This window comes from Polypterus senegalus, chromosome 8 (genome assembly GCF_016835505.1).
Source record: "Polypterus senegalus isolate Bchr_013 chromosome 8, ASM1683550v1, whole genome shotgun sequence".
Classification (NCBI taxonomy): domain Eukaryota; kingdom Metazoa; phylum Chordata; class Cladistia; order Polypteriformes; family Polypteridae; genus Polypterus; species Polypterus senegalus.
In genome coordinates this window covers 42,915,978-42,943,346 of record NC_053161.1, presented here as the reverse complement: position 1 = coordinate 42,943,346, position 27,369 = coordinate 42,915,978, and the positions used below count along the sequence as shown (strand labels likewise).

The following is a 27,369-nucleotide window of genomic DNA, read 5'->3' as shown; positions in this document are numbered from 1 at the left end:
TGGGCAGAAATGACCTTTAGATGTTTTTGCTCAGATAGGCTCTTACTTCCTTTATTCCTGTTATGTAATGACAAGGTTTAGATGAATTAATGTTTTTGAAAATGGATAGATGGATGGAGGGCAGCACAGTGGCACAGTAGTGCTTAGTGGAGTTTGCATGTTTCCCCGGTGTCTGCGTGGTTTTCCTCGGAGTGCTCTGGTTTCCTCCCACAGACCAAAGACTTGCAGGTTAGGTGCATTGGCGATCCTAAATTGTCCCTGGTGTGTGGGTGTGTGTGTTCCTGTCTTGTGCCCTGTGTTGGCTGGGATTGGCTCCAGCAAACCCTATGACCCTGTGTTAGGATATAGCAGGTTGGACAGTGACTGAGGACTAGATTGATGGATGTACTTGCTGTACTTCATGCGTTTGAAATTGCTGAAACGTTACCATCAGTTGGTATACATGGTACCTAATTTTTTTTAAATCGGATTTTGTGGTTAACTGCAAAATAATCCAAAACAGTTTTTATAAACTAGTCTCCTGTAAATAAATCCCCATGTACGTAAACTGATTTCAGGTTGATGTGTCACTCCAGTACTTATCCCTGCTGTTTTAGCATGTTAATTTGAAGAAGAAAAGTGAGATGCACTTCTTAAATTATACCATAACTAATTTACTCAGGCACTGGAAGCAAAAGATGCATGGCTTTAGCTTTGAGTGAATATTTCAGGGGGTGGAAGTGAGGGTGCTCGAAAGAAGGCTAGCTGTTTCATGTTTGTGTAAGGATTTTTATGGTATGTCTATAGTTTGGTCTGAATAGGGCAGAGGCTTTATTATTTGCAATATTTTTGAATATCTTTATTGTTATGGCTCCTAGTGTTACCCTTCCTTCTGTGTGCATGGGTCTTGGGTTCACCTTTAACATAAAGAATAAGAAGGAAATGAAGATACTGGGTTATATACCGTTGAAGGCACTGTTCCAAAACCTTGGTGGAGGAAAATGAGGATGAGGAGGATGATCCTCTCTGGTAGCTGTGATAAACTGCAGAATTTTGATTTTTTTCCAAAAATTCAAATGTCTTTAATTGCTTAGATTAATAATTCATGAGTTGTATTTAGGTTGTCTAAATTAAGCAAATATTTTTTGCCTCTATAATTATAACGTTACCATGTTGCTTACTATTTTTGGTTTTACTCTGCCTGTTAATTTCAAATGCTAAACTAAGGTTTTCTTTATTTTTATGTTTTAGAGCTTCCATATGGCTGGGAGAAAATTGATGACCCCATTTATGGCAGCTATTATGTTGAGTAAGTTTTCCAATGCATTATTAATTACCATTTCTGGCAATATATTCTAGTGTACTTATTTTGAGTCATTATTTTGTTGTTCTTATGAAGAAAAGAATGACATTCCCACAGTTCTGTCTTTGCTTTCAGTTTCTGCTCCTGTGTGTAAATGCATATTGTGTTTACATTATTAATGAATTTAATCTGATACTTTACTGTGCTGCACTTAAAAAAAGAACAACTGATTGTTGTATCATTTTGATTCTTTAGTAACAATCCTTTGTTACATTTTAAATTGTAAAATATGTATGATACTATATATACAGTCATATGAAAAAGTTTGGGAACCCCTCTTAATTCTTTGGATTTTTGTTTATCATTGGCTGAGCTTTCCAAATATCAACTTCTTTATAATAAATGACATGCCTTATGGAAACAGTAGTAGTTCAGCAGTGACATTAAGTTGATTGGATTAACAGAAAATATGCAATATGCATCATAACAAAATTAGACAGGTGCATAAATTTGGGCACCCAACAGAGATGTGACATCAATACTTAGTTGAGCCTCCTTTTGCTCCGTTGAGCCTCTAGACGCTGTCCTCCTATAGCCTTTGATGAGTGTCTGGATTCTGGATGGAGGTATTTCTGACCATTCTTCCATACAAAATCACCCCATTTCAGTTCAATAAGATGGCTGCCAAGTGTGGCTTCAAATCATCCTATAGATTTTCAATGATATTCAAGTCAGGGGACTGTGATGGCCATTCCAGAACATTGTACGTCTCCCTCTGAATGAATGCGTTTGTAGATTTCAAACTGTGTTTTGGGTCTTTGTCTTGTTGTAATATCCAACCCCTGTGTAACTTCAACTTTGTGACTGATGATTGAACAATTTGAAGAATTTCTTGATATTGGGTTAAATTCATCCGACCCTCAACTTTAACAAGGGCCCCAGTCTCTGAACTAGCCACACAGCCCCACAGCATGATGGAACCTCCACCAAATTTGACAGTAGGTAGCCGTTGTTTTTCTTGGAATGCGGTGTTCTTCTTCCGCGCTTTTTGTTTTGACCAAATAACTCCATTTTTGTCTCATCAGTCCAAAGCACTTTGTTCCAAAATGAATCAGAGTTGTCTAAATGAGCATTGGCATACAACAATCGACTCTGTTTGTGGTGTGAGTGCAGAAAGGGCTTCTTTCTCATCACCCTGCCATACAGATGTTCTTTGTGCAAATTGTGCTGATTTGTAGAACGATGTACAGATACACCATCTGCAGCGAGATGTTCTTGCAGGTCTTTGGAGGTGATCTGTGGGTTGTCTGTAACCATTCTCACAATCCTGTCATATGCCGCTCCTGTAATTTTCTTGACCTGCCAGACCTGAGTTGGTTTAACAGCAACTGTGCCTGTGGCCTTCCATTTCCTGATTCCATTGCTTACAGTTGAAACTGACAGTTTAAACCTCTGAGATCGCTTCTTGTAGCCTTCATCTAAACCACGAGACTCAACAATCTTTGTTTTCAGATCTTTTGAGAGTTGCTTTGAGGATCCCATGCTGTCTGTCACTATTCAGAAGAAATTCAAAGGGAAGCACAACTTGTAATTGACCACCTTAAATACCTTTTCTCATGATTGGACACACCTGTCTATGAGGTTCAAGGCTTATCGAGCTTATCCAACCAATTTGGTGTTGCAAGTAATCAGCATTGAGCAGTAACAAGCATTCAAATCAGCAAAATGACAAGGGTGCCCACATTTTTGCACAGCCAGTTTTTCACATTTGATTTAATTTCATACAACTAAATACTGCTTCACTAAAAATCTTTGTTCGGAAAACACCCCAGTACTCAGATGTTCCTAGGAATTGAAAGACATACCACATACCATATTTTTGTTGAAAGGAGAGCCTATTATTATGCAAGCTAAGAGGGGTTCCCAAACTTTTTCATATGACTGTATACTGTATATATACAGGTGCCGGTCATAAAATTAGAATATCATGACAAAGTTTATTTATTTCAGTAATTCCATTCAAAAAGTGAAACTTTTATATTAGATTCATTCATTACACACAGACTGATGTATTTCAAATGTTTATTTCTTTTAATTTTGATGATTATAACTGACAACTAATTAAAGTCCCAAATTCAGCATCTCGGAAAATTAGAATATCAATTAAGACCAATGCAAAAAAACGATTTTTAGAAATGTTGGCCTACTGAAAGGTATGAATATGAGAAGTATGACCATGTACAGCACTCAATATTTAGTTGGGGCTCCTTTGGCCTGGATTATTGCAGCAATGCGGCGTGGCATGGAGTCGATCAGTCTGTGGCACTGCTCAGGTGTTATGAGAGCCCATGTTGCTCTGATAGTGGCCTTCAGCTCTTCTGAATTGTTGGGTCTGGCGTATTGCATCTTCCTCTTCACAATACCCCATAGATTTTCTATGGGGTTAAGGTCAGGTGAGTTTGCTGGTCAATCAAGAACAGGGATACCATGGTCCTTAAACCAGGTACTGGTAGTTTTGGCACCTTGTGCAGGTGCCAGGTCCTGTTGGAAAAATAAATCTGCATCTCCATAAAGTTCATCAGCAGCAGGAAGCATGAAGTGCTCTAAAACTTCCTGGTAGACAGCTGCGTTGACCTTGGACCTCAGAAAACACAATGGACCAACACCAGCAGATGACATGGCACCCCAAACCATCACTGAATGTGGAAACTTTACACTGGAACTCAATCAACGTGGATTCTGTGCCTCTCCTCTCTTCGTCCAGACTCTGGGACCTTGATTTCCAAAGGAAATGCAAAATTTACTTTCATTAGAGAACATAACTTTGGACCACTCAGCAGCAGTTTTGTCTTTAGCCCAGGCGAGACGCTTCTGATGCTGTTTCTTGTTCAAGAGTGGCTTGACACAAGGAATGCGACAGCTGAAACCCATGTCTTGCATATGTCTGTGCGTGGTGGTTCTTGAAGCACTGACCCCAGCTGCAGTCCACTCTTTGTGAATCTCCCCCACAGTTTTGAATGGGTTTTGTTTCACAATCCTCTCCAGGGTGCGGTTATCCCTATTGCTTGTACACTTTTTTCTACGCCATCTTGTCCTTCCCTTCGCCTCTCTATTAATGTGCTTGGACACAGAGCTCTGTGAACAGCCAGTCTCTTTAGCAATGACCTTTTGTGACTTGCCCTCCTTGTGCAAGGTGTCAATGGTCGTCTTTTGGACAACTGCCAAGTCAGCGGTCTTCCCCATGATTGTGTAGCCTACAGAACTAGACTGAGAGACCATTTAAAGGCTTTTGCAGGTGTTTTGAGTCAATTAGCTGATTAGAGTGTGGCACCAGGTGTCTTCAATATTGAACCTTTTCACAATATTCTAATTTTCCGAGATACTGAATTTGGGTCTTTCATTAGTTGTCAGTTATAATCATCAAAATTAAAAGAAATAAACATTTAAAATACATCAGTCAGTGTGTAATGAATGAATCTAATATACAAGTTTCACTTTTTGAATGGAATTACTGAAATAAATCAACTTTGTCATGATATTCTAATTTTATGACCGGCACATGTATATATAGATAGATATATATAGGAATAAAACAGCATTCTCAAACCCACTAAATCCAATTCAGGGCCAAGGTGGGCTGGAGCTTATCCTGACCTCATTTGGCTCCAGGCAGGAAGCCTCATTGGGGTAGCACTCAGAGTGCATAAGTCAGGGCTCCTTCATTCAGATCGGGGCATATTAGAATCTCATCAATTTAATATGCAATTGTTTCTGCATGTGGAAGGTACACCAGAACACCTGCTAAAAAACAATGCAGACCTAGAGGACATATATGCAAGACACTGGATCAGGATCAATGTCACTGTACAGAATCCTGGATTTCAATACATTGTTTACCTCTCCTCTTTCAACTTTGCCATCAGCATTCCTTGAGATACAAGGCAGTCTTATTCATATTAGAAGGCCTTTGCTATCTAGAGTTCACAAAAGTAATTTTTATGGCGTTTGTGGGGTTAAGTTGTTACTCAGAAGTTATCCTGACATGGCCGAGCACTACTGCCATCTAGTGGCATCAACTGATATATTAAACCTGCATAATAAGTCAAGTAAAACAAGTACACATACCCTGATATTACAGTGCATATGAAGCTGTTTTTATGGGTCTACGGTTATCATAATAAGGTTACTGCCTAGGAATGGCTTCTGATAATCACATCCACAGATTGCTCTCCTCCTTTTTGCTATTGTATGTATTGCCTGTCTGTCTAACTGATACATGGCAGCTCCCTAAGAATCCCCTGTCAGTACTTGTCATATATTTATTTCACTATCATATTGAATTAAGTTTTATTCTATTATTGTAAAAATATAAAGGGTTGTACTGTTCCTTCTACAACACCGCATTCATTTCATATGAACCCATGATCTTGTGATTCTAGCAATGTTGTTCAATGGAAAAACAGATCATTGAAGACAATTCGTCTGTGCTGAAGAGTTATAATTATTATTTTTTTCCCTTCCATTTTCTCTATGAATACTGCTGATGGTGAAAATGAAAATCTACCTATCTTTGTAAAAAAGATAACTTTATTCATCCAAATCATGCCCATATGTCTGAGTTCATTATAATTGGTTTATAATTTGAGGTGCAATCATTCAATCCTTAAGCTATGAAAAAGTCAATCACAGTATTTGTTATTGATGCTGTTGCATTTCAGAATTCCACTATAATCTATACTAATAAAAGGCAAAGCCCTCACTGACTGACTGACTGACTCACTGACTGACTCACTGACTCATCACTAATTCTCCAACTTGCCGTGTAGGTAGAAGGCTGAAATTTGGCAGGCTCATTCCTTACAGCTTCCTTACAAAAGTTGGCAGGTTTCATTTCGAAATGCTACGCGTAAGGGTCATAACTGGAAGCTATTTTTCTGCATATACTGTAATGGAGTTGAGCTCGAAAGCCGTGGGGGGCGGAGTTTCGTGTGACATCATCACGACTCCCACGTAATCACGCAGTACGTAGAAAACCAGGAAGAGCTCCAAAAACTGCTGAAGAAAACATACATTATATAATTAAGAAGGCAGCGAAACAATTAGAAGCGAGCGAGTGACATATAAAACCATATTCAGTGGCTCACGTGAACTGACGCAGTGCGCAGACAAAAAGCAACAGTTCCAAAGAGTGCTGAACAAAAACCGAATTACACTGCTATGCTCAAATAGACAAACCACACGCTGTGGCGCAATAGTAGAGGCTTTGCCTCTAGTGCCGGCGTCCGAGGTTCGATCCCCGAGAGGGGATGCACTGAGTATGTACGCGTGCTTCCCAATTCATTTTAGCCTCGCATCCCCTTGGTTTGAGACGTATGAAAAAATATGCGGTTAACGCAGTAAGACAGATCACCAATTGAAGCTTTATGAATAATGGATACTTTATTCGCGATCAATGATTGTTTTGGTAAAGCCATACTCAGTGTATTCATTAGATGAACGGTAAAAAAGTAAGAGCAAGGAGGGTAACTTATTGAGGCACGCAGGCAAAACCACAATAGCATGCGGGCTCGATGTACTGTAGTGCGCGTCAACTGGATCTGAATTGCATGATCACATTTGAAAAAATATATCTTTTCAAGTTCTATTTAGTCCATATGTGTCAAACTCAAGGCCCGCAGGCCACATCCGCCCGTGTAATTATATCCGCCCGAGATCATTTTATATATTATTGTTATTAATGGCCCGGGATATGAAGCACTGGTAACACAATAAACTACAGATCCCATAATGCAGCGCTTCAGCTGCCTTGCCGAACACCGCGTTAATCAAGTCTAGCTTATGATGCTGCAAGTTATTGCGAAGCTAGCCCACACGATGCCGAAGAGAAAAGGTGATTCTGAACATAGAGCCTTTAAAAACCGATGGGAGGCTGAGTATATGTTTACTGACATTGCCGGTAAACCCGTGTGTCTCATTTGTGGAGCTAATGTGGCTGTAATTACAGAATTTAATCTAAGACGGCACTATGAGACAAAACATCAAGATAACCTGAAAGACCTGAATGCAATGCACAAGATACAGAAAGCAGAAGAGTTAAAGAAGAATCTGACACTTCAGAAGACGTTTTTACCCGTGCAAAAATCACAAAGTGATTTCAAGTGAAGCTACTTTTATGGGAGACACAAATGCACCAGTGCAACTTGCCCCACTTTCCCTGTTGCCAAGTAATGTTGAACCAACTCTACACTACGGTGTTCCCAAATACGCACTTTGCTGATAAACTGAGCGCACTGCGCACTGAGTTTGCACGGCGCTTTGGTGACTTTGAAGAACAAAAATAGAATTTTGAGTTGTTTCGCAACCCATTTGCCATCGATGTGGAAACTGCACCTGTGCAGATTCAGATGGAGGTGATTGAGCTGCAGTGTAATGGCACACTGAAGGCAAAGTACGATACTGCAGGGCCCGCACAGTTTATTCACTCCATTCCGCACAAATGCTCCAGCTCCGTCTACATGCGGCTCGAACCTTGTGCATGTTTGGTAGCACATATCTGTGTGAGAAGCTCTTCTCAGTCATGAAGACTAACAAAACAGCACACAGGAGTCGCCTCACTGATGAGCACCTGCAGTCCATCCTGAGAATCTCCACAACACAGAACCTCACACCAAACAGAAACGAACTTGTTGCCAAAAAGATGCCAGGCGTCCAGCTCTGATAAAATGACATATGAGCAAAGACAACTGAATGATTTGATTTGTTATTGCTGAAAAGAACAAATTTTATTTATATTTCCAGGTTTTGTTATGCACCATGTTCATATTTGAATTTGTATAATTTTGACAGGATATATTTTTATGGAGAGCAAAATCTTTTGGGATATTTAAAATTTAAGTTTATTTTTATATAAAATTACATAAGAGTAAAGAAATTTGAATGTTTGTTCTTTTAACGTTTACTTTATTTCTAACTTGTATAATTTAGACAGGATATATTTTTATGGAGAGCAAAATATTATTTAAGGTTTGAGTTGATTTATTCCGGAATAATATTCTGTCGACTAAATAAAAATTCCTTCTATTTAAAATTTAAATAGAACTTGAACAGAAACGATAGTTCATAATATTCATGCAGACTTGCACGTAAGAGCGGGAGTCATCCGTTTTAACAAACATCGTATTGCACTGATACGAAATAGCCAGCCCATTTAATTATTTAGGAATGGATAAATAAATTAAGATTTTGTACAAATAATGTTTTTCATTTTTCTTTCTTCATGGATTCTGGCACCCCCAGCAACAGTTGCTCGCACCCCAAAGACTGTATATATGTGTGCGTATATATATATATATATATGTATTTGTGTGTATATATGTGTGTGTATGTATTTGTATGTGTGTATATGTATGTATATATACTGCTCAAAACAATTAAAGGAACACTTTTTAATCAGAGTATAGCATAAAGTCAATGAAACTTGTGGGATATTAATCTGGTCAGTTAAGTAGCAGAGGGGGTTGTTAATCAGTTTCAGCTGCTGTGGTGTTAATGAAATTAACAACAGATGCACTAGAGGGGCAACAATGAGATGACCCCCAAAACAGGAATGGTTTAACACGTGGAGGCCACTGACATTTTTCCCTCCTCATCTTTTCTGACTGTTTCTTCACTAGTTTTGCATTTGGCTACAGTCAGTGTCACTACTGGTAGCATGAGGCGATACCTGGACCCTACAGAGGTTGCACAGGTAGTCCAACTTCTCCAGGACGGCACATCAATACGTGCCATTGCCAGAAGGCTTGCTGTGTCTCCCTGCACAGTCTCAAGGGCATGGAGGAGATTCTAGGAGACAAGCAGTTGCTTTAGGAGAGCTGGAGAGGGCTATATAAGGTCCATAACCCATCAGCAGGACCAGTATCTGCTCCTTTGGGCAAGGAGCAACAGGATGAGCACTGCCAGAGCCCTACAAAATGACCTCCAGCAGGCCACTGGTGTGAATGTCTCTGACCAAACAACCAGAAAGACTTCATGAGGGTGACCCAAGGGCCCCATGTCCTCTAATGGGCCCTGAGCTCACTGCCCAGCAGCATGCAGCTCGATTGGCATTCGCCATAGAATACCAGGATTGGCAGATGCACCACTGGTGCCCTGTGCTTTTTACAGATAAGAGCAGGTTCACCCTGAGCACGTGACAGAAGTGAAAGGGTCTGGAGAAGCCATGGAGAACATTATGCTGTCTGTAACATCATTCAGCATGAGCAGTTCGGTGGTGGGTTAATGATTGTCTGGGGAGGCATATCCATGGAGGGTCACACAGACCGCTACAGGCTTGACAAAGGCACCTTGGCTGCCATTAGGTATCAGGATGAAATCCTTGGACCCATTGTCAGACCCTATGCTGGTACAGTGGCTCCTGGTGCACAACAATTCCTGGCCTCATGTGGTGAGAGTATGCAGGCAGTTCCTGGAGGATGAAGGAATTGATACCATTGACTGGCCACCACACTTTCCTGACCTAAATCCGATAGAACACCTCTAGGACATTATGTTTTGGTCCATCCAATGCCACCAGGTTGCACCTCAGACTGTCCAGGAGCTCAGTGATGCCCTGGTCCAGATCTGGGAGGAGATCCCCCACAACACCATCTGTCATCTCATTAGAAGCATGCACCGATGTTGTCAGGCATGTATACAAGAACACAGGGGCCATACAAAGTGCTGCGTATAATTTTGAGTTGCTGCAATTAAATTTTGGCAAAATGGACTAGCCTGCCACATAATTTTTTCACTCTGATTTTTGGGGCGCCTTTGAATTCAGGGCTCTGTAGGTTGATCATTTTCATTTCCATCAAACGATGTGGCATCCTTTCGTTCCTAACACATTACCCAGTCTATATCAGTATAGATATCCAGGAGGATTTCTTTTTCCCATTGAGATCTGATGTGTTTTCAAAGTGTTCCTTTAATTTTTTTGAGCAGTTTATATATGTATGTATATATGTGTGTGTGTGTATATATGTATATATGTATATATGTATGGATATGTATATATATATGTTTATGTGTGTGTGTATATATATATATATATATATATATATATATATATATATATATATATGACAGCAACACTCATCACTCACAACAGTGACAAAACAATTACATTGACAATCATGTTACGTTATTTTCAAAATGTTTCCTTTTCTTTTCATTACTTTAACACACTACTTCTCCGCTGCGAAGCGCAGGTATTTTGCTAGTATAATATAAATGTATTCTTACTTTCTGCCTAGTCTCTATTGTCCAGTTACATTCAAAGTATACAGATAACCTACACTGAAGGACGCCAACATCCATCTTGCTAGGCAGACTAACACTAAGTTAAATTCTTATTCCATTTTTGGCAAGGAGCAGCATCTTTCTTGTGATTAAGTGTTTAAGGTTACTATTAATGGCTGCTTTTAAGGCCAAAAGAATGAACAGTAGATGGTATTGATAGAAGTAGTGGATACTGGGAAACAAGAAAGGAATAATTACTCTGTCAATTGTGAAATATGTTGATGCTTTTCCATCTCCCCTTACATTTAGTCCTGCTTTATAATTAATGCTCACTGAGTGAATAATCAAAGCAGTGAGGTGCAGCATCAATGCCAATGCCATACAATAGACTGTTTCCCCCTTGACTTTCGTCCTTAAAGAATATGACTGGGATTTCAGCTTTTAAAGTTGTCTTTCAGCGTACATCTGTGCTTTGTACACATTATAATTGTATGGTTTTGCTTTAGCAGAATGCCATTTATTTTTAACACATTATCCAGCAAAAGTTTAATCTTAACACGTAACAGGTTGGCATTTGGGATCTAAAATAACAGTTCTGCATTTGGTTTATTCTGTATGTTGTCTGTTATGGTGACGGTGACTTTATGGGCCTTTTGTCATGTATGAGAAGCATGCAGAAGTAATTTAAGTTTTTGGGCTTAGGTGGACGAGCTGTCCTATGGCAATTTAAATGTAGAAGAATGTTTAGAATAAAATGGGTAGTTTTAGTATCTTCCAGAAGGATTAGTGATGGTCCAGTCCTCAAGTCAAATATATGGGACCCTTAAGCACAAGAAAAGACTTTGACGCCCAAGTTTAATTTATCGCGCCTCAGTTCAGTGCCAGTGGTCTGCAGGATTGTTTTTTTAACAAGTCAGATTAACTTATATTTCTCTTTCCTTGACCAGAAGCTCACCCCAACACCTGCTGCAGGTCTGCTTCTGTGCTGCTGCTTTGGGCTTCCTCATTTTGGATGATATTCTTTGTTAGATGCCTACTTCTTTATTTCTAGAAATATAGAATAAGAGTATTTTCAACCACTTTCAGTTTAAAAAAACTCTTAGTGGGTTGTAGTTTTATATTTATGTGTATATGCATATGCAAACAAACACTCACTAAGTAGCCACTTCATTATGTATGCATATCTAGTACTAGGTAAGACCCTCTTTTTGAAGAACCGATATTCTTTATTTGTTAGGAATTTTGGTCCTTACTGACTTGATAGTATTTTGCAGTGTAAACTGAAATTGTAGTTGGGTTTATGGAACCAGATAGATGTACTGTATGTTTTATGACATGGCACATTTTCCTTTTGGAATTTCCTTTCGTGAAAAGTTAAACTATAAAGGTCAGTGACAATGCTTATGTATACTATGACTTTCATGCAACAGTTATTTGATAGTAATAGGCCTAAAAGGCACCAAGAATTTTCTCCACACCATTGCGCTGCCACCACAAGCGTGTACCATCATCATAAAGCCGTATGGATAATGGATTCATGCCATTTATGGGAAATCCTGAACGTGCTTTCTTTATATTCAGTGCTGTATATACTATAGGATTTTTGCAAAACAGATTTCACTACAGTTTTTTTGGAACAAAGCAATTTGATTACACAATGCACTTCCATGTCATGCTTTTATTTTTCTTTTGTATGCACATTCACAGTAATGTGTCTACTTTTTAATGCAAATTATTTTTCTCCTATGACTGCATGGTGGCCCTTCCTGCTGCCTTGGCATCAAACAACTGCTTCTGCCACCACCTAATTATGAGGTTCTTTCACTTTTTAGAATAAATGAGAATAATTATAGTGTTAAAAGATTAGGAACACCCAGGGTGTTTCAATTCTTTTAAAAGAATCCAGCCTCAATCTACAGCAGCATATTTCTTTTAATAGGATGTTAGTGTTTCTTGTTGAGCTCATTTTACTGTGGTTACTTTGATGTACATCCTTATAGTCACCAATAAATTTCCTAAATAAGTACGTCAGCTGCAGCTTTTCAATTTACATGTTCCATTTTAAATGATCATCAAAATCAATAATGAAAAAAAAAAAGAACTGCAGAAGAGCAGAAATAAAATTAATTCTTTCTAGTCATGTGAATTGTAAAAATTTTGCACTATGCATTCTGAATCTTGTATTTGTGCTTATTTAAAATAAACATATAAAACATTTTAAATGATTTATTTTTGAAATGTAACCTTCAAGAATATTCAGTTGGTAGCATTACTGGTTGTGTTACAGTACAAATAAAATCTTTTGAGAATTGTGCTAATTGAAAAGTGAACAGTTTGGCAATCTGATAATTAATGCATTTGTAGTTTACTGCCTACTTATATAAAGTAAAAGTGGTTTAAAAACTCCCCAAAGAGCCCTTCTCATTACTGCCCTCAGTCATGCCCATTGTTCCATCTCACTTTCCATTGCAGGGCAATAGTAATAAGCCCTGGCCCAGCTCAACTTGTTCAGTGCCATTTATTATTTGGGGAGTCACTATTAGGTTTCTTAGTTTTCTTCTCAAGTCTTTTGCTTTTAGTATTTTAGACAGATAGATAGATAGATACTTTATTAATCCGAAGGGGAAATTAAACTTTTAAATTTAAACTACTTATTCTAGTTTTATATTAGTGATTTCTTGCCTAGCCCCTTTGATAATAAATATATCTGATATTAGCAGGTTTGTGCTTTCAGCTCTTTCTCTGACATGACTATATTCTCACATGTTTCTTTTATTAATTTTATGTTTTTTGTGTTTTCTGACCTTTTTTTATCTGACCTTATCTCCTCTCCTCACCATTCTCCTCCATGCTTTCAATTCTATGTTTTAATATTGCCCAGAGCAGCCATTCTGTATGTATTACATTGATTATTTGTTATAGGAAGGATGGATGTGACTCTTTAATCTGCTAGTTGGCCTTTTTTGAAAACATGAACTTTGACTCAATTGTTTAATTTAATAGAGAGTTATTTTATAATGCATGTGTTCTTCTCTGCACTGTTTATGCTCAGTAAACTCAAGAGTTCACATTTTAATATGGCTGCAGTGCTAATGAGTTTAGTAATGTGTATAGGTGAGTAGCACAATGTGCATAATGCATTTCTCCAAAAATGGATTTATAGGGATTATATTAAAAGGATATGTGTCAAAACACTGCTGAGAGATACAGTACCTAGAAAACAGACTATGGTACTGAAAGGAAGGCAGCCACTATGACATTATTGCTTATGTCTTGCTGCACCATGGAAAAAAAATTAGCTTGTCCTCAATCTGTTTCCATGTCCTGTTATAGGGACCCCACAGTTTTATCCACATTCTCTCAGGACTCAGTGCCTTGTAGCAGCCAGGAGAATTTCTGGCATTCAACAAGACCTCCATAGTTCCTGTTACACCTCTAAGTGGAACCTCGGTTCACGACCATAATTCGTTCCAAACCTCTGGTCGTAAACCGATTTGGTCGTGAACCAAAGCAATTTCCACCATAGGATTGTATGTAAATACAATTAATCCATTCCATACCGTACAAACTGTGTGTAAATATATATTTTTTTAGTTTTTAAGCACAAATATAGTGAATTGTACCATAGAATGCACAGCGTAATAGTAAACTAAATGTAAAAACATTGAATAACACTGAGAAAACCTTGAACAACAGAGAAAACTAACACTGCAATAGTTTGCGCTATAGTGATAGGAACCGCTCACTAAAAACACTTTTTTTTAATGAGTTCTAAGCACAGGGAAAAAAATGAAAATTTGAAAAATCCATAATTTAATAAACCACCAAGAAAAGTAACATTGCCACAATGCACACTATGAACCGATCGCTGTAAACAGATCTGAAAACAAAAATAAGCCTTTTCTGCCTTATGCGTCCAGCCTTCCCTCTCTCGCTTGCTCGCTCGCTCTGTCTCTCTTTCGTGTGTGCGCGTGTCTATTTCACGAGCCTGGAGCGCCTGTGTGTGTGCCTCTGTCTTGTGCGCCTGTGTGTGTGTGTGTGTCTCTGTCTCGTGCGCCTGTGTGTGTGTGTGTGTGTGTGTCTCTCGTGCACGCACCTGTGTGTGTGTGTCGCGCTTTCTCTCTCTTGCTCGCTCGCTCGCTGCACAGGAAATGCACAGGGAGAGACTGAACACGTACAAACCTAAAGAGAAACTGGCTTGTTCGTATACTGAGTGTATGGTTGTGAACAGAGGCAAAAGTTTGGCAAACTTTTTGGTCGTAAACCGAGTTGTACGTGTACCGAGACGTTCGTGAACCGAGGTTCCACTGTATACAATCTGTTTTGTTACAGATTTTGTTGCACTGTATACAATTTTTGCTAATGCTGTTTTGTTCTTTTTGTCAAAAAAGGATAATTTCTTTGTAAATGTATGTTTTCACGGTTCTTTGTTTCAAAACTTTCTTTCTGCGAGCTAGTATGTTGAGACTTTGCTTTGTATCCCTTAATCTGAAAGTTGTGTACTCTACAGGGATGAACATGTTGTCAGTATATGAGTTACTGCCATGTCACACATCTATCAATTGGTTGGTCTTTCAGTATGGCTATGCATAGTGACTATATATGCCAGAATGGGTAAACAGCCAAGAGGGGGGTAGTATTGCCTCTAGAAGTGCAGGTGCCTTGGCAGGTCAATGGCCATGGCCATACGATCAATAAAAATAGAGCTACGACTTGGGAGAATGCTTTTAAGGTTTTCTCAGATAAGTAGGTGGCTGGTAACCCAGCAAACCTTAAGTAGTCCTGAAGCTAATATTAAAGCTACCAGAAGGTGTATGTGTGGTGCAAGAAAATGACTGGGGCAATTCCCACAAACCACCAGATGGCAACACAGAGTCATCCCATGGGTACAGTTCTGTAGCTTGTTATATGCGACAGGCAAAGCCTGGGATACTAACAGTACCCTTTATTTTGTTTTCCTAAAAAAGTTATTTTTGAGAATATTTTTGTTCCAGGGTTGGGTGGTAGTCATTACACATGCTTTGTTAGTAAGTTGCTAGAATGCACTGCTGTGCTGCTAAGAGCTGCTGCCCAGGAGACAGTACATGGCTCTTCATGAAAGCTCTACTGTAAAATTCAGCACTCAAGCTATTTGTCGGAGAGTTTTGATTTAAACATTGAACAACCATAGTCTAGTGTTCTTAATGTCTAGGTTTCTGGTAAAAATCCATACCTGTTAAGTGTTTTTATCGTTTTGTCTCACATTGTAATCTTTTGCTTTTATTAACAATTCCTCCAAATTCTTGTTCAGACTAAATTTATGGTTTAACCCTCTGGTTTTTGATAATGGATGTTTCTGAACATTTATATATCGACTCTCATTGAAGTTTCTTAAAAATAACACACATCTTCAAGTCTGCTTTAACACGCCCTGTATGGTTGTTCACAATTTACTTTGCCTACAGGCAATTTAGAGAGATCACAATCATTAAAGCAAGTGGACAAAGTCTATGAATGTGGTCCAGCTGAGCTGCTTTGCAGATTCTTGACTAGCATAAGTTTTCTGACTTCTCTTTTTCCGTCTACAGTTATTCATTTATGATTCACTTTCAAACAAGTGAAGTTTTGTCTGGTACTGCTTTAGATATGCATGCTTGTAGAATATATTTATGCTACCCATACTTGCTCAAAAAAACAAGAAGAAGAATTTTACTTTGTTTTTTTTTTACTTTGTTTCGTGTTTGATTTGATTTTTTTATTCTGTTTTTTTCCTTAGTCATATAAACCGAAGAACTCAGTTTGAAAATCCAGTGATTGAAGCAAAGAGAAGACTACAGCAACAGCAAATGCCAAATCAAGATCTCTCTTCTCAGCCTTTGCAGGCAATACATGTCTTCCGAGGTAAGGTTTTATTCTTCTTCCTGTAGTGCCTTTCCTATATACAGATAGCCTTACTATGAATTTAGCCGTTTTTTAAATTTTGCAATGAGAAATTCAATTTTGTCATTGCCATATTTATATCTTGATAGATTTAGAACAGATATGTCAGTTTAGTTGTTTTTCCACGTTTAATGTAAAAAGCAAGTAGATTTTAATTAAACCATCAATCATCTTGCAATAGCAATGTTTGAACACTTGTTAAAAGAGTGAAGATTGATGTTCTGTGAGTGAAGTAGCATGAAGATATCAATATTCAGTAGGGAGCCTGTGAAAGAGGATTTTTCTCTTCATTGACCTCTGTCCCAAGTCTGCTGTTTTTTCCTTGCCTTACTATAGACCCAGGATATGTTACAAGGGTCAGGGTAGTTCTAAAGTGTAAAGACTGTTTAGTGTGAGTAATTGCAGCTTTCTAGCAAAGGCACACTTGTGAATTAATGGTATAAAGCACATAGAACATTTTGGCTAGTTATTTTTTCTGAAATTTTCAAAACACAAAAAGAACTTCACAGTATCCTTTGTATTTTCTCTCCTAATTGAGCTTGCCCAGAATGAAAGTAATTGTTGATATCATTAATCAATTTTTTATACCAACTAGCATGAAATAAGAAGCAAGTTTATCACACACCGAACCTCATTCACAACAAGTACATTTTGAGGTACCAGTTATTCTAACTACCTAACTATGGGACATGGGAGAAAAACCATAATTGCGTGACATTCTCTAACCTTAATCCAGTACAGAGTACTGCGGGTCACAGTCTATCTCATCATTACTGACCAAAAGGCAGGAAATGAATCTGGGCAGGATGTCATCCATGGCAGGGCAGACATGCATAGAGTTCATTCAAGTCTAATTTGGAGTCACTAGTTAACTTAATCTGCGCGTCTTTAAGGATGTGTGAGGAAAATTTAAAGGTAAACCCACACTTGACACAAACAGAATTTGCAAACTCCACTCTTGTACTAAACATTAACCACTGTTCCTAAATGCTGCCTCTTATTTAAAAGCAGCTTGGTTGCACATGTTTTACTGTCTTTAAAGGGATTATTCTCGCAAAATTCAGAATTTCACAGTTGTTTTCTCACATTGTAGTTTTAGAATGAAGTCCCTATTAGCATACCATGAAGAGAATGGTGAAATCACCACGCAAAACCTTCAAGTGTAGTAACTTAAATGCAGTGCAGAGAGGTGGATGTGTGCCCACAATGACTTTGAAGTGATTTGATAAATTTATCATAGTTTTATGGAGTGAAATTAACATTCTAGGTAAAACAATTTACAAGCTGGTTAGGAGTGTAATGGTTCTTGATACTATTTATTGAGTATGATCAGCTTTCACAGATTGTTCATCAAACCGAATAGATGGTGTAGTTTTGAGGTGGTAACTCAAAGATAAAACAGCTCTGAAACTATTGTAAACAAGACAACAGTTGATAATAAGAAAGTAAAGAAGGTTTTTACTATGTACTGTGGAATTTATATGTGCCAAAATATTCCGATAAACACCCTATTCTTTAGGCCCTGTCTGCACTAAGTAAGCTTATGTTTAAAAACACAGACATTTGTCTCTGTTTTTACCTTACGTCCACACTGCCCCAGCAATTTCAGCTGATGAAAGCACTGTATCCAAAGGGTGACCCTACAAAGACCTAAGGCAGAAGGTGGCATGGCTCTACCTAATTTTCAATGTTATTACTGGGCAGCAAATGTACACATTATAAAAACCTGAACATGGACACAAATAAATGAACATACATAGGCTTGGTCTGCAATAGACATAACATCCTGCAGTACTTCTTTATATTCCTTGCTTTGTACTCCAATAAACGCAAGGCAATATACTAATAACCCAGTTGTGCTTCATTCACTCAGAATATGGATCCAATGTAGCAAGCAATTTCAAGATAGAGAAGATTTTATCCGTGGCACATCTGCATGAGAACCACCTTTTTCCACCTTCTCAGACATACCCAGTTTTTAAAGTCTGGAAAATATTCGGGATTAAATCACTTAGAGATCTGTACATAGACAATGTCTTTGCAACCTACAAACAATTACACTCCAAATTTAGCTTTCCAGCAACACATTCACCTTTAAATTAGGAACTTTGTTAAACAGAACCTGCCTAATTTTCCTCATCTCCCACCTACCTCTATGCCGGTAAAAATATTGATCAGTCTTGAAGACTCAGACAGCATTTCTGTAATATATTAAAACCATTTTACAGTCCTTCCCTTTCAAAGATCCAACAGGACAGTGGGAAAAGGATCTCTCACTCAACATCTCAGAAAAGGAGTGGAAGGTAGCAATGCACAGAATTCACTTGAGCTCCATATGCGCAAAGCATAGAATTATTCAATTTAAAATTATCAAGTGCATCTCTCTTGTTTAAAATTGTCCAAAATGTTACCAGGGCAAGATCCAACCTGTGAACGCTGCAATCAAGTTCCAGCCTCACTAGGCCACATGTTTTGGGCGTACACCGAATTAACATCATTCTGGATCAAAATCTTTAAATGCCTTTCAGACATCCTTGGTGTCACAATCCCTCCTAACTCATTAACAGTTGTGTTTGGGGTACTTCAAGATGGGCTTAAAGTGGAGAAGGACAAACAAACTGTGATTGCCTTTACTACACTATTGGCACGTAGACTTATCTTGCTCAACTGGAAGAATCCTAACTCTCCTCTTTTAAGTCAGTGGGTAACTGATGTTATATACTATTTGAAACTGGAAAAAATCTAATTCGCACTTAAGAGGATCTGTACAAAACTTTTGCAAAACCTGGCAGGATCTAATCAATAACATTTTAGAATAAGCATTTAAATTGAAGAAGCAGATTTACTCTATTTGTCTTTATTCATTTATTAATTTATCTATTTACTTATTTTTACTAGCTTTAAGTTTTACTCTGCTGGCTTAGCTCTCTTTCTCAGGGGTGGGGGTTGATTTTTTTCTAACCTATTTTTGTAAAACTTGACTTATTTGTATGGAATGTTATTTGTTTTCAATAAAATCAATAAAATACCCCAAAAACCTAACTAACTAACTAAATAAATACATATATTAAAATTGATATTTTATCTCCTTTCACAAAATTAACACAGATACAAAAATTTAGGAGCCTGCTGTGAATTAATATAAACCTCAAACAGCAACAATCAAGAACAAAATGATTCACTGTTTGCTAATAAATTAATCTTCTGTTTAAACAGTTGCAAGCTAATTTGAGTGTCTGTGAAGCTACATAATGCAACAAAATACCAGGTTTAAAGTGTAGCATGATCAGGATGTGACGTAATTGTATAACACATTTAAAATGTGCAATTTAGGCGTGGTGATAGTCTATGATCTCAGGTTTCAGTAACTGTTGAGTTAACTTGCAAGTTAACATTATAAATTATTACCTTATTAATTTTTGCAGTGTATTTTGTTTTTTTTTTTTAATGGTAGGGTATATTATGATTCTTGTATTTTTTGTCATATGTTGTGTTGAAAACTAGCAGTCTTTGTGCTACTGAGTCCATACTGTGAAAAATTATGTATACTGTATAGCAATAGTTTGATTTAAATTAATTTATTTTTTACTATACTGTAAAGACACACTGACAGGGCCAATAAATGCAATTTCAATGCTCTCATGGAAAATGGAGCCTGCAGTAGCATTACTAGTGCAGTCAACTCTTTCAGGAAAAAGTGACAGAAGACAAGATAAAATAGTTCTTTCTCTGCCACTCACTGTACATTTACATATGCTGGTTAACAAATTGATTGGGGAATTGATCACGCTGCATCATCATGTTCATAATGAAAAACGACAAAGTATATGTGAAACCTAATTTAAGATTGCTGCAAGAATGAGACCCCTGTGTGTACTCCTCCAAACTGCCTCCTGAAGCTAACGCACATACAATATTTAGTGATAATGCTGAAGATTTTCAAACTTAGCATTAGTGGACTTTTTGCCATTCAAAGGTATAAAGGCAACAAACTGTGCCTTTAAAATTCATTATCTTAAGCTATTGCAGTGGGTAATGGAAGAATTACTACATTTCAGTGATAGAGATTAAAATTCTAAATATATTAGTGTATGTTTAATTTATTACCTATGAAATTTTAAACTACCATACAGATTTACTTTGAAAGAACTGTGTTAATATTTTGCCACTGCAATATCATGGCAACATCATGCTTTGTTTCTTTTCTTAAAATACATTTTTATTAATAAAATTATAGTGCATGCTTTACAAAAAAAATAAAGACTTGCCTCTAATTTTCATTATTTTTCTCTTTTATTCAACATAATATAGAAAAGCCACTCTTCACTCGAGATGCTACCCAGTTAAAGGGAACCTTCCTCTCAACAGCACTGAAGAAAAGTAACATGGGATTTGGTTTTACAATAATTGGAGGGGATGAACCTGATGAGTTCTTGCAGGTGAAGAGTGTAATACCAGAAGGACCAGCAGCACAGGATGGCAAAATGGACACAGGTTTGTAAGATCACATATTGCTGAGTTCTTGGAATGGAAACTTGATAGTGCTTAATTTAACAAATTCTCTAAAGATATACTTTAATATAAGAATTGCTGTAAAGAATGGCAGTCATATCCTTGGAAAGTGACTAAATCCATCAATTGTCAAAATAATTAAAATGTTTAGATTTTCACAAATGAATCAGTAGATCTAATGAGTTTCCATGTTGAGATATTGTGTTCAAAGAGCCAGTAAAGAAGTGGGAGCTTCAGCCTATTGACAGATTTGTCAAAGCCTGGGTTCATGGAGAATCTCATCCTAGGCAAAGCACAGAGTATATTCTATTTGGTTTTGTTACATTTATGCTTGGGAAGAGTGGTTTACTGACTGTCCTGATAAACCTCCAATGTCTGATTTGTGGAATTGCACTCTATAAGACTGAGGAAGAATACATACAAGTGAAGCTTTTGAGTTATGTTTTTTTTTCCCATAGAAATACATGATAAAAAAAGAAATAATAGCAAAAAGACAGTTACCAAACACCTAAAGGGTAATTCAAGAGGAAAAGTCCAGAAAGCATGCAAAATCAAAGATATTCTGTAGCAAAAACATACAACACAAAATTGTAAAGGGAAAGAACACAGCTACTTAAGAAAGCTAAAGTCACAGTGAAGAATTAGTAGAAGCTAAATAGTCCCTTCAAGTAAAGTAACGACAGCACCTCCTAGTCCTGATTTACAGTAAGACTCCCGCCCTACAGTATAAACACAAAACGCATTTGAGGACAAGGAGCCATAGAAAATTAAAAAAACACCAAACAATAAATAAAAGTAGTGGGAGAAAATAAAAAATACAAAGAAAAATTAAAATATGGTGAAGCACTGCTGTAACTCTAACAAGTGTATTTAAATAAGAACATATATTAATATTGCAATGTTGCTATTGTGCTGTGTTATTGTAATGTTCAAAAACCAGAACATTACAATAGCTTGATACTCAGTCGAACAAATAACAATAACTTAACGGATAAAGCCATTTCTATTTAAAATGAATACAAAGTAAGAAAAAAAAAAGAAAAAGCAAAACAAAGCAAAATTCAACCACCACCCAAGAGACAGAAATAAAAGATGTAACCTTTGTTTTAAATACAGTGAAGCGATTAGTGTCATGAGAAAGTTAAACACAGGCTCAGCATGCTCATATTAAAATTAAAAATGAATGAATTCTTGCCATGCTTTAAATGTTTTGTATGTATCCTGTAAGAGAGAATTTTATTTTTTCTAATTCATGTAATATAGAAAGGTATACTCGATTACGGTCCTGAAGGTCCACAGTGGCTGCAGGATTTCACTTTAACCAGTTTAATATATATATATTTCTTAATGCTAATAAAGAAGTATTTTTGGGCTCAGTTTTAGTTAATTGATTAACAATTCAGAACTGTTAAATGCTGATTTTACTTTCAAACTGCTGTGTTTAGGTTTTAATTGTTGACCTGTTTACTTAACCAGCCATCAGTTAATAATGAGGTGCAAATGACAAAGCTCTCCAGCTAACACCTGTGTATAATCCTGTTAAGCCTGTGTATTTGCATCATAAAGTATCTTTATTAATAAAATGTTTTGAAATAAACGAGAGAGAAGGAAAGGACTACAAAAGATGTGGATTAAGATTTTTTTTAAGATTAAGAGTTTTTCTCTCTATACACTTTAATGCCACCCGGTAGTACACCAAATGTTGCTACTAATGGATTAGGAGTAATTGTGACACCGAGGCTGTTTGAAAATTCTGTGAAATTATTTTTTTGTCCAAAATGTTGTTAATTCCCAGAATATATGGTCTAGTGATGCTGGAACTAAATTACATTGCTAACAGGTTGGACTTTGCCCTGGATTCATTTTGGACAATATTAAATGCAGTAAATTGATCAATGGGTTACTTTTAGTTGAATAATTGAATCCTTGGTAATGAATACTTTTTGTTGGATTGGACAATGTTCATACAACATAATGTTTAATGGATTATGTTTCAATGAAATGTAAATTTCAGTATAACAAACATTTTTTTCAACCCAAAATGGCCACTGAAGATAATCATGCAATGCAAAAAATACTTAATGCTGAACCTATACTTATACAGCAAGTCTCAGGAACCATACAGCAGGCTGTTGAGAAATTTCTGGTTGCAGGTAGCTGAATTCTGAGTCAGTGCTCTGTCGAGTGTCCGCATACAGTAGGTAGTTGTGTCATGTACAGGTACTGTACTGTTAGAGTTTCATAGCCCTTTCTCAAAGTTGTCTTTGTGATGAACTAAAAAAAGGGAGAAACAGCATAAGTTTATGCAGAAATAAAAGTTACCTCTAGTGTCTTATTTTCATTCTGTATTCATACCTTTATTTCTATAAAAAAAGTTACTGTACATCTAACATCTTATTTTCAAGTAAAATATTTTTTATTTAGTTTAAGAAGCACTGTTTTTTATACAGGTATTGTCAAGCTTTAGTCACAGAGTTGCATGAGAGACAGGAAGGTGAGTCCAGGTTTTCAAGGAAAATATGGGTACTTTATTACTGTATAGAGAAGGCAGGTACAGTCTCAAGCCTTCATTTAAAATAATAGCTGTTAATTCAGTACTCAAGCACATGAGATAAAAGTCGCAACATTAGGGCAAGCATCCTGCTTTAGCTCCCATCTTCAGATTAGAACATAAACGACTCAGAATGACTTCTGTCACAGACTAAGAGAGTGTGAGGAAGAGCAGGTGAAAGCCTAGTGTTAAGTGTTCTATGTTACAAAGTTAGCCTGATCCTGCAAAGGACAATCGATTTCTTTACTGTTGATTTACTGTGTGCCTGCTATTAAGATGGGGGGACCCCAGTCACAATAACATAATTATTTTTCCCATATTCATTAGAATGAAATTTCTGTTATAACGAAATATTTTTATGGTCCCATGAATTTTGATACAATGGGATTCTACGTGTGTGTGTGTGTTTGTATATGTGTATATATATGGATATAGATATATATGTGTGTATATATATATCTATACTAATAAAAGGCAAAGCCCTCACTCACTCACTCACTCACTCACTCACTCACTCACTCACTGACTCACTCACTCACTGACTCATCACTAATTCTCCAACTTCCCGTGTGGGTGGAAGGCTGAAATTTGGCAGGTTCATTCCTTACAGCTTCCTTACAAAAGTTGGGCAGGTTTTATAGCGAAATTCTACGCGTAATGGTCATAACTGGAAGCAGTTTTTCTCCATTTACTGCATATACAACCATATTCATGAGTTCTGCTACTTCGGAAACAAAGCACGATGTAAACCTACACTTTAAATTAAGTTCATAGACAGGCTGCCGCTGGCGTTTGTAATTTAGTGCCTGCCCATATAAGGCCGTCCGTCAGCGGCAATCCAATACAAACTGCCACGGGTAAATATTCACGGGTGAAGGACTGTGCTTATGGAGAGGAAGATGAGATGGTCAGGGTGGTGTTTGACACAAACTCAGCGAAACTGCGAGAGAAAGTTTTAAGTGCCAGGACTAAGGTAACATTAAATACAGCCATGGACATAGCACGAGATGGCACCAGCACAGCTGGGAACCTTCGATGCATGTACACCGAGTGGCTCACGTGAACTGACGCAGTGCACAGATAAAAGCAACAGTTCCAAAGAGCGCTGAACAAAAACTGAATTACACAATTGAAAAGGCAGCAAAAAATATGAAGCGTCTGATAAGTATATTCATAAATCCAGCTACTGTGGAAACAAAGCACACGGTGGAAAAAGTCAATGTCCCGCTAAAGGAAGACAGTGTAAAAAACCCGTGCATGCAGTGTGTCACGTCTCAGATAAAGAAGAAGACGAGCTGTTTATTGATGCAGTAAGAAACGAATCGATGAATGAAACCTGTCATCTTTACAACGATTGACAAACACGGAATGTAACTTGAACACAACACATCCTACAAATACGAACCTGATTGAAAGAAATAATGATAATCAAATCCTTGATGACAGCAACACTCAGTAACACTCACAAAACAAATACTGTATATTGACAGTCATGTTACGTTATTTTTAAAATGTTCCCTTTTCTTTTTCTAGCTTTTTTAACACACTACTTCTCCGCTGCGATACGCGGGTATATATATATGTATATATATATATAACCCGATCTACATACTCGAATAATGGATACTTTATTCGCCATCAATGATTGTTTTGGTAAAGCCATACTCAGTGTATTCATTAGATGAACGGTAAAAAGTAAGGACGAGGGGAGGATGACTTATTGAGGCATGCAGGCTGTAGTGCGTCAACTCTATCTGAATTGCGATCACATTTGAAAAAATATATCTTTTCAAGTTCTATTTAGTCCATATGTGTCAAACTCAAGCGGGCCACATCCGCCCGGCGTGTAATTATATCCGCCCGCGAGATCATTTTATATACTGTATTATTGTTATTAAAGCCCAGGTATATGAAGCGCTGGTAACACAATAAACTACAGATCCCATAATGCAGCGCTTCAGCTGCCTTGCCGAACACTTACGCGTTAATCAAGTCTACCTTATGATGCTGCAAGTTATTGCGAAGCTAGCTCACACGATGCTGAAGAGAAAAGTTGATTCTGAAAATAGAGCCTTTAAAACCGATGGGAGGCTGAGTATATGTTTACTGAACCCGTGTGTCTCATTTGTGGAGCTAATGTGGCTGTAATTACAGAATTTAATCTAAGACGGCACTATAAAACAAAACATCAGGGTAACCTGAGAGACCTGAATGCAATGCAGAAGATACAGAAAGCAGAAGAATTAAATAAGAATCTGACATTTCAGCGGATGTTTTACCGTGCACAATCACAAAGTGATTTCAATTGAGGCTGCTTTTATGGGAGACACAACCACTTGCCCCACTTTTCCTGTTACCAAGTAATGTTAAACCAAGTCGTCACTACGGTGTTCTGAGCGCACTGAGTTTGCACGGCGCTTTGGTGACTTTGAAGAACAAAAAAAGTCCGTCTACATGCGGCTCGAACCTTGTGCATGTTTGGTAGCACATATCTGTGTCAGAAGCTCTTCTCAGTGATAAAGACTAACAAAACAGCACACAGGAGTCGCCTCACTGATGAGCACCTGCAATCCATCCTGAGAATCTCCACAACACAGAACCTCACACCAAACAGAAACGAACCTGTGGCCAAAAAGATGCCAGGCGTCCAGCTCTAAAATGACATATGAGCAAAGACAACTGAATGATTTGATTTGTTATTGCTGAAAGGAACACATTTTATTTATATTTCCAGGTTTTGTTATGCAACATGTTCATATCTGAATTTGTATAATTTTGACAGGATATATTTTTATGGAGAGCAAAATCTTTTGGGATATTTAAAATCTAAGTTTATTTTTTATAAAATATAAAATTACATAAGAGTAAAGAAATTTGAATGTTTGTTCTTTTAATGTTTACTTTATTTCTAACTTGTATAATTTAGACAGGATATATTTTTATGGAGAGCAAAATATTATAAGTTGTTTAAGGTTTGAGTTGATTTATTCAGGAATAATATTCCTGTCTGTTTTTACCATTCCTACCAAAGATATTTCTGTCGACTAAATAAAAATTCCTTCTATTTAAAATTTAAATAGAACTTGAACAAATATGATAGTTCATAATATCCACGCAGACTTGCACGTAAGAGCGGGTGTCTTCCGTTTTAACAAACAGCGTATTGCACTGATACTGAAATAGCTGTGTGTGTATATATGTAGATATGTATGTATATGTATATATATGTTTATATGTGTGTGTGTATGTATGTATATATATATATGTATTTGTGTGTATATATGTGTGTGTATGTATGTATGTGTGTATATGTGTGTGTGTATATATATGTGTATATGTATAGATATGTATATATATATGTTTGTGTGTGTGTGTGTAAATATATATATATTTATATTTATTTATATATATATATATATATATATATATATGACAGCAACACTCACTCACAACAGTGACAAAACAATTACATTGACAATCATGTTACGTTATTTTCAAAATGTTTCCTTTTCTTTTTCATTGCTTCTTTAACACACTACTTCTCCGCTGCGAAGCGCGGGTATTTTGCTAGTGAATAGTATAAATAGCATATACTTTTAGATATGTTTCTGTGGTTTTTGTGGATGTCTATGCACCAGTTACATGCTGTCACTCTCTGCTTATGGGCTATTTATTGTTCAAGTTTAGGGAACTCTTACATTTTGACACTGAAAATGTGTTTTTTTGTGGTTCTGTCTATACACCGTGGTGTTGTCTGAACAATGATTCAAGCCTAAGTCCCCCCAGAAGTTTACATAGTCATATTATATTGTATGATCATGTGGTCATA

The 27,369-nt window shown here is 37.1% G+C and overlaps 1 protein-coding gene across 6 annotated transcripts in view; it reads left to right on the top strand.

The window, feature by feature from the left end:
- Positions 1-27,369, top strand: part of magi2a (membrane associated guanylate kinase, WW and PDZ domain containing 2a) — a 1,205,404-nt gene that overhangs the window by 971,270 nt on the left and 206,765 nt on the right. For all 6 annotated transcript variants that reach the window (XM_039761046.1, XM_039761045.1, XM_039761048.1 and 3 more), the window contains exons 7-9: positions 1,231-1,288; positions 16,314-16,438; positions 20,789-20,971. In XM_039761046.1, the coding sequence (XP_039616980.1) occupies positions 1,231-1,288; positions 16,314-16,438; positions 20,789-20,971 (366 nt within the window). The remainder of the gene's footprint in view (positions 1-1,230; positions 1,289-16,313; positions 16,439-20,788; positions 20,972-27,369) is intronic.